At 46.7% G+C, this 8,834-nt stretch overlaps 1 protein-coding gene across 3 annotated transcripts in view; it reads left to right on the forward strand.

Moving 5' to 3' along the window:
- DDC (dopa decarboxylase) overlaps positions 1-4,206 on the forward strand; it is a 62,010-nt gene extending 57,804 nt beyond the window's left edge. Inside the window, exons 14-15 of one of the 3 annotated variants that reach the window (XM_075142381.1) lie at positions 26-268; positions 594-4,206. In XM_075142381.1, the coding sequence (XP_074998482.1) occupies positions 26-241 (216 nt within the window). In that variant the 3' untranslated portion in view covers positions 242-268; positions 594-4,206. Of the gene's footprint in view, positions 1-25 lie in introns of all 3 variants that reach the window. The other 2 variants (XM_075142382.1, XM_075142379.1) reach the window with 2 other exon arrangements.
- The last annotated feature ends 4,628 nt before the right edge of the window (positions 4,207-8,834 follow it).

Raw genomic sequence — 8,834 nt, forward strand, 5'->3', positions numbered from 1 at the left:
GTCCGTTGAATTACCACGATTTCAGGGCTCAAATGAACTAAATAAGGCGCTTCTTCAAAGCATAAATGAGGCCAAGAAGATTCACCTGGTCCCGTGCCACCTGCGAGAGAAGTTTGTGCTACGTTTTGCTATTTGTTCCCGCACAGTGGAATCCACCCACATCAAGTTTGCCTGGCAGCACATCTCACAGCTGGCAACTGATCTTCTGAAAACATGGGAGCAAAACCACCAGCAGCAGTAACAGCAGTGAAGTAGCAGTGGGGAGGAGGTAATTAACTGCCTTTCTCTGTGTTGCCAAGTTTTATTTTAGGGGCAGGTGGGAAAGTCAAATTATGAAGGAAAAAGATACAAAACCTGTTGTTATATAGCCCAGCTGCAGTAGCAAAATCCTTGCCAGCAAGTTGTGTTGTAAGCTTAGTCATTCCTTCTCTGTACTGTAGTTTCATCTTGCCTCGGCACGTAGCCCTGGGGGCTCGAGCTGTCATTTCTTACCAGTTTGTAATCAAGAGCATTTACTGAACCAGGCAATGGAAATGGAAGGGTTAGTGCTCCCTCCCCATTAACCTCTAGCACACCCACTCCTTTCTTCACAGATGAAACTGTGAGGTGTTATAACCGATTAACTTAACATTACTACGACTTCAGAAAGAATCCAAGCTGGGGGAAGTTCAGTAACCTGCTTGTAACACTGTTCAGGTCCTACCGAAACAGGCACGCACAAATGTTGTCGTCATGATTTGGGGCACTAGCATGTCATGACGCGCTTGCTGCAGTAATTTTGTAAATGAAGGTAGGACTTCACGACTTCCTTCGTTACATTGCCAGATCGGGGAGGGGGGGGAGCACTAAGTGCACGCTAACCGTCCTTATGGCAGGTTCTCTACTTTCTTCTAAAGGGTTTGCTTTTAAACCAGCCATTTTGTCAAATCTCAGCAAATAGGTTATGCTGGCTATTGGCTTTCACTTTGATCATTCATAATGAGGCCTCTTACAAGCTCCTTCGTAAGAGTTTTGTCAAAGCCATGTGCTACCTGGTATTCTATATTTTTAACCAAGTTATAATAAGCAGTGATTACTTGAAAATAATCTGTAAGCTATATTCTGTGAAAGAGAGTTGTGATTTCTTTTTATGGCTACTGTTCTGCTTACTTCATTGTGTAACAAATCTTTTGACAAATTGTGCTAAGAAATGCGATGGCAAAAATGTTACTCTTCGTTTCTCAAGTTAGCTAACAAACAAGATAACAAATTCCAATAAAAATACAAATTAAGAGAACCAACCTCCAAAATACGCTGTGGTGCCCCCATCAGTGGTTTTCTTCCATTAACAGTGACGCACAGAATATGAGAATAGTGGAAAACAATTAACCTTCAGAGAAAGTCAAATGATGTGTACTTGACACAAACCATTGATATGTCACCCTGACGAAGGCAGGTAAAGAGGGGAAGTGAAAGTCAGAAACAATATCTGACTTGAATAAGTACTTCTGCCATTCTGAAAACACAAAGGGTCCAGACAGTTATTTCTATGTAAATAAGAACAAAATAAATAGCTACTCCAAGAAAAAGAATCTTTAGTATTAATTTCTACGTTTGCATTTGTTTTCATCTTTTCCTTTTACTGCTCATATTAACTTCTAAAGCATCTTGAACAAGTTGCACAATTATTCAGCGTTCTTCCTCCGTCCCTTGCAAGTATACTTCCTACATTTGGGAAGTTGCAAGTAGACCATGAACCATGCACCGGGACTGTTAATTTGGCAGACAGTCTGCTCCTACCCACTGTCTTTCCAGAGGGGATTAAAGAAGCTGACTATGGACCACGTGGATTTTTCTGGTGGTTCCTCGTCACCTCACTGCTGCGGTGCAAAGTGGGGAAGGATTAACATTAACGTGTGTGCAGGAGGTACAGGAGAGATGTGCATGAATCGCAACACTTAGGAGAAACTGGCCAAGCTCTGCATTTCCAGCAGGTCAAGCTATGCGACCAGGGGAGGCGATGGCATACCGCCCTTCTGTGGGGCTAGCCAGAGGCTATGTTATCCACCCAGATGGAAAAGCTGATTACTATTTCATTAAGGAATTGATTTCACAGGTGACAGATGAAGCAAGGGATGACAGATTAATCTGGCAAAACCAAGTAATATTCACACAGGTGACTGAGCCATTCCACAAGACACAACTCTCAGCTACCGTATCAGAAATTTTGATAGCATCATTCTCTTTAGCAGAACAGTATGAAATTAGGTTTTTCTGTAGTAGCACAATGCAATAGATTGGAGACTGAGGAGAGTGGAAAATGCTGGCAGTTGTTTCCTTTCTCTGTCATTGGTTTATTTAAAACAACATTATTCAGTTCTCATGACTTGGGAAACAATGTTCATCCATAGCAAATATGGTCCACACTGATACAATTCTACAGCTTTTACATTATGAGAACACTAGAATCTATGAGCCAGAGAAGAATTACACCTTCTCTATGAGACAGACCAGTATTTCATATGTGAAATACATAACCAGGTGTGTCCAGGAAAAAAAAAAGAGATCAGATTCTGATCAAAGCTATCACAGAGTAAATCCACGATAATTCCACTGAAATGAAATGGAGTTGCTTTGGGCTTATGTGACCATAATTGAAATTAAAATCTAACTAATAAGTATTGAAAAAGAAATGCATAAGATAAGGCAACGCCAGACTGAACGTAAGAGGATTTTGGTGGAAATCCTCTCCGTGGAAACCAGGGCGAGGTGGATGATGCACGCCTGTGCGAGCCTCAAACTGCTGTGGAACAGGGACGCGGGCAGGATGCACATCCACACCCAGGAGAGGTGAAACGTTCCCAACAGCCCAGATTAGACATAGGTCCCTCTAGACATTTGTGGGGAAACGTTGCCAAAACTGACATTCAATTAAACATTTTTCAGCATATGGGTATCAGGTTTAGAAAAGGCTGTTGTCCAGATACCAAAACTCCTTTTGGCAAAGAATTTAGGATAAGGGTTAATTTAAAATATTATAAATGCAGTTATATAAAGTTACTTTATTTTTGTTTTTAAAGAAGTGTCATAAGTAAATCTTCTAATAAACAGTAGTGACAAGATCCACGGAATTCCATCTTCCCATGGCCAGCCTAATACAGAAATCTGAAATTCACAGGTCTAGTTTTTCTGAAATTCTGGCATGATTTGAACATGTAACTGGTGAAGGCCTTCTTAGTATTCAGTCTCTCAGACCCTCTTTTCCCCACGTGGTAATTCCTTCGTAGAGTATTAATGTTAGGCCATCTGAAAATGAAATCCGGACTCTGTAATCAACTCAAGAACAAAAGTGTTGAAAAGAACATTTTTTGAAAGAAGAACATAACTGCTGTTTCTGTTCTGCAGTTTTGCAACATATCTGTAAGTGAGAAATGCTGTATTTATGAATAGTTAATATGTGAACCTGGACTTATTGTGCCTTGTGTGCAAAAGCTAATGCAGACTGTACCGATTAATACTGTTTGATGTTAAAAACAATCACAAAATCTCAGAACTGTACTGTGGTAGAATATCCACATCTCAAGGGAGACAGCGTGGCTACTAGAGAAGGAGGGGAAAAAAGTAACTTTTCAGTAACCATACTTCTTTTTTTTTGAACTAGTAGAGTGCTAGTGCAATACTTGCATTCTTAATAAGAATGACAGATTATAAATCTATTTTATTACTGATGGTGAAATATGGAAAAGATATGTATTTGTGAAAGTATTGCTAATATATTATACTCTGAACTGCATTATAACTATTAAATTTCTAATTTTCCCTTGCCTTTACATGTAAGATTCTGCTCATGGTTGTCAGTTGTTGTTGTTGTCTCCTGTAAGGATACCGTATTTGATGAGTAGTACTCACATTGCAGTTGCCTTACAACAGCAGCCTAAACCTTGAGACATGCGTAAACTTGAATTGCTCAATACAGGAGCAAATGAGAAACAAAACGGAGAACCCTGAAGACCGCGGTGGTGGGGGCAGATTCAATAATAATAATAATAATAATATCTACATAGCATATGTAGAGTCAGTATGACCTAAATGGAAAAATAATCAGATGTTTAGTGCTTTTTTATTATAATTTGTGAGCTGTCGAGTTCCTTTAAAATCCGTATCCAAAGCCTATTAAACAGACACATAGGTTTTAATTGGCAGCATTAATAAATGGAAATAAAACTACGACTATTGTCTGTCTTCGCTTTTAACCAAGCTTTTCCCATTTTATTCATGCCAGATGCACCAACTTCCCCACTCAGGTCACATCAGTGCCCTGCTTTTCACCATCGGTGACTTTTTCTCAGTGTGTTCTTCCAACAAGTTACTTTGCAAATGAGAGTTCCCGCGGGAAGTCTCCTCCTCAGCAACACGAGTCTGAAACGTGCCTGGCCATAACCGGGGTCGATGCCAACCCTTCCGTAAAGCTCCGCACGGTCCTGCAGCTGTACCTGCCTCTGGAGCCAGCTGCCCAGCTTCGGCTTTGGTTTGCAGCTCGGGCTCAATCAGGTGGGTTGAGGCAGCGGCCCGTTCCATCAGCCCTGCCTCGCTGCAGCCTGTGTTCCCGAGGGGAGCTGCAGCCGCCCGCTCCTTCGCTCCCTGCCCCTGTGCAGCCCAAGGGAAATCAGGCAGGCACGCCTTGGGGGAAATTTGATGGCAGCAGTGTACAAACTATAAATGTCAGCCCCGTTTGGTCTCAGAGGATAACTCGCACAGTAACGTGGACAGTTTAATGTGCTGTCTGCACTAATGGTGTAGCAAGCTCGTGGTTTAACAAAAGCCTGACAGTAACTGTAAGAAATGTTTCTCACAGGAAATTAAATGTTCCCCCACGCAGAAGTGACTACGTTAATACCAGAGACGTAACTGCAGCACAGTGTGCTAATTTGCATCTAGGTTGGTGCGCTAATTTGGACGTGGGTTGGTGTGATCCAGCTAGGGACTCCATGACCAGATTCAGTTCATTGGGTAAATCCACCTGGGCCACCATCTTTTACCCTGTAAGGAATCATAGAATCATAGAATAGTTGGGTTGGAAGGGACCTTTAAAGGTCATCTAGTCCAACCCCCCTGCAGTGAGCAGGGACATCTTCAACTAGATCAGGTTGCTCAAAGCCCATCCAACCTGACCTTGAATGTTTCCAGGGCATCTACCACCTCTCTGGGCAACCTGTGCCAGTGTTTCACCACCCTCAGCATAAAAAAGTTCTTCCTTATATCTAGTCTAAATCTACCCTCTTTTAACTTAAAACCATTCCCCCTTGTCCTGTCGCAACAGGCCCTGCTAAAATGTTTGTCCCCATCTTTCTTACAAGCCCCCTTTAAGTACTGAAAGGCTGCAATAAGGTCTCCCCGGAGCCTTCTCTTCTCCAGGCTGAAGAACCCCAACTCTCTCAGCCTTTCTTCATAGGAGAGGCGTTCCATCCCCCTGATCATTTTTGTGGCCCTCCTCTGGACCCGCTCCAACAGGTCCATGTCTTTCCTGTGCTGAGGGCTCCAGAGCTGGACGCAGTACTCCAGGTGGGGTCTCACCAGAGCAGAGTAGAGGGGCAGAATCCCCTCCCCCGACCTGCTGGCCACGCTGCTTTTGATGCTGCCCAGGATACAGTTGGCCTTCTGGGCTGCGAGTACACATTGCTGGCTCATGTCCAGCTTTTCATCCACAGTACCCCCAAGTCCTTCTCGGCAGGGCTGCTCTCAATCCCTTCCTCCCCCAGCCTGTATTGATACTGGGGGTTGCCCCGACCCAGGTGCAGGACCTTGCACTTGGCCTTGTTGAACCTCATGAGGTTCACACGGGCCCACTTCTCGAGCTTGTCCAGGTCCCTCTGGATGGCATCCCGTCCCTCAGGCGTGTCAACCGCACCACTCAGCTTGGTGTCATCTGCAAACTTGCTGAGGGTGCACTCGATCCCACTGTCTATGTCATTGATGAAGATATTAAACAGTACTGGTCCCAATACGGACCACTGTGGGACACCATTTGTCACTGATCTCCACCTGGATGTTGAGCCATTGACCACTACGCTCTGGATGAGTCCATCCAACCAATTCCTCAGCCACCGGACAGTCCACCCATCAAATCCATACCTCTCCAGTTTAAAGAGAAGGATGTTGTGGGGGACCGTGTCAAAGGCCTTACAGAGGTCCAGATAGACGACATCGGTAGCCCTTCCCATGTCCACTGATGTAGTCACTCCATCATAGAAGACCATGAGGTTGGTCAGGCAGGACTTGCCCTTGGTGAAGCCATGCTGCCTGTCTTGAATCACCTCCCTGTCCTCCACGTGCCTTAGCATAGCTTCCAGAAGGACTTGTTCCATGACCTTCCCAGGCACAGAGGTGAGACTGACTGGCCTGTAGTGCCCTGGGTCTTCCTTTTTTCCCTTTTTAAAAATGGGCGTTATGTTTCCCCTTTTCCAGTCAGCGGGAACTTCACCAGACTGCCATGACTTCTCAAATACGATGGATAGTGGCTTAGCAACTTCATCCGCCAGTTCCTTCAAGACCTGCGGATAGATCTCATTGGGTCCCACGGACTTGTGCACCTTCAGGTTCCTTAGATGGTCTTGAACCTGATCTTCTACAGTGGGCGGCTCTTCATTCTCCCAGTCCCTGCCTTTGCTTTCTGTAGCTCACGTGGTGAGGCTCGAGTACTTGCCGGTGAAGACCGAGGCAAAAAAGTCATTGAGTACCTCCACCTTCTCCGTATCCCTGGTAACCAGGTCTCCTGTTTCCTTCTAGAGAGGGCTCACATTTTCCCTAGTCTTCCTTTTATCCCCGATGTACCTATAGAAGCTTTTCTTGTTGCCCTTGACATCCCTGGCCAGATTTAATTCTGTCAGGGCTTTAGCTTTCTTAACCTGATCCCTGCCCGCTCGGACAATTTCTCTGTATTCCTCCCAGGCTACCTGTTCTTGCTTCCCCCCTCTGTAGGCTTCCTTTTTGTGTTTGAGTGTGTCCAGGAGCTCCTTGTTCATCCATGCAGGCCTCCTGGCGCTTTTGCCTGACTTCCTCTTTGTTGGGATGCATCGCTCCTGAGCTTGGAGGAGGTGATCCTTGAATATCAACCAGCTTTCTTGGGCCCCTCTTCCCTCCAGGGCTTTGTCCCATGGCACTCTACCAAGCAGATCCCTGAAGAGGCCAAAGTCTGCTCTCCTGATGTCCAGGGTAGTGACCTTGCTGTGCGCCCTCCTCGGTGCCCTAAGGATCTTGAACTCCACCATTTCATGATCACTGCAGCCAAGACTGCCCTTGAGCTTCACATTCCCCACCAGCCCCTCCTTGTTGGTGAGAACAAGGTCCAGCATAGCACTCATCGGCTCCTCTACCACTTGGAGAAGGAAGGTATCATCGACGCATTCCAGGAACCTCCCGCATTGCTTATGCCCTGCCGTGTTTTCCCTCCAACAGATATCGGGGTGGTTGAAGTCCGCCATGAGGACCAGGGCTTGTGAACGTGAGGCTGCTCCTATCTGTCTATAAAGGGCCTCATCTGCTCGGTCTTCCTGGTCAGGTGGCCTGTAGCAGACCCCCACCATCATGTCACCTGTGCCTGCCCTCCCTTTAATCCTGACCCATAAGCTCTCGGTTGGCTGCTCATCCACCCCCAGGCCGAGCTCCATGCACTCCAGCTGGTCATTGAGATAGACGGCAACACCTCCTCCACGTCTCCCCTGCCTGTCCTTCCTGAAAAGTCTGTATCCTTCCATCCCAACATTCTAGTCATCACAGCCATCCCACCACGTCTCCGTGATGCCAATAAGATCGTAGCCCTGCAGGCGTGCGCACGTCTCTGACTCCTCTTGTTTATTCCCCGTGCTACGTGCGTTTGCATAGAGGTATTTAAGTTGGGCCCCCGATGAAGCTGTCTTACTGGCTGGGGTTCCTTTGTGCCACTCTTCAGGTGCTCTCCTGCTGACCTGTGATCCTTTTCCAGGCTCTGGGCATCTATTCCTGGCCCTGGCATCAAACTGGTAGGAGTGGGATGGATTGAGGTTCCCCTCCCCCAGCAACTTTAGTTTAATGCCCTCTTCACCAGCTTGGCAAGCCTATGACCGAAGATGCTCTTCCCCTTCTCTGACAGATGGACCCCATCAGCCCCCAGTAGACCAAGTTTCTCAAAGCGAGTCCCATGGTCTAAGTAGCCAAACCCTGGCTGTGGCACCAGTCCCGTAACCATTTGTTGACTCGCCAGATTCGACTCGCCCTTTCAAAACCCCTTCAACTGGCAGGATTGATGAAAAAACTACCTGTGCTCCAGAGTCCCTTACCATTGCTCTCAGGGTTCTGTAATCCTTCTTGATACTCCTCAGACTGCTCCTGTCTGTATCACTGGTGCCCACGTGAAACAGCAGCAGCGGATGATGCTATTCATCTTGTCCCTCTGCCAGAGAGTCCAGCTACTGCTGCTGAGGCCTTCAGCAGAGCTGTTTTCCCAGCTGTTGTTTCCGAGGATGTTAGACAGCATTAGCTTCTGATCCTGCCATGGTGGCTGTGGTAGCCTTGCAGCCTGTGCCACCGTGGGAGAGATGAAATAGGCAGCCATGGAGGACAAGTGCATGGGTGCCCATCGCTACCACCCGAACCTGCACCAAGGGCGGCAGCTGCACAGCGTGACTCTGGCACTGATGTCGGTGATCGTTCAACAGCACAGGCAAACTGGCTGTAACTGGCCTGCGCAGCCTGTGTTTAACCCGGTGTTTCACCTGGTGTGTCACCTCAGCTGCAGTGCCTGCATTTAACCTGTCCCGGTGTGTCACCTCAGCTGCAGCGTTCCCTGGGCAAGCCAGGGCTTGCGTGCGGGCACATCT

Source organism: Calonectris borealis, chromosome 2 (assembly GCF_964195595.1).
Source record: "Calonectris borealis chromosome 2, bCalBor7.hap1.2, whole genome shotgun sequence".
NCBI classification, from domain to species: domain Eukaryota; kingdom Metazoa; phylum Chordata; class Aves; order Procellariiformes; family Procellariidae; genus Calonectris; species Calonectris borealis.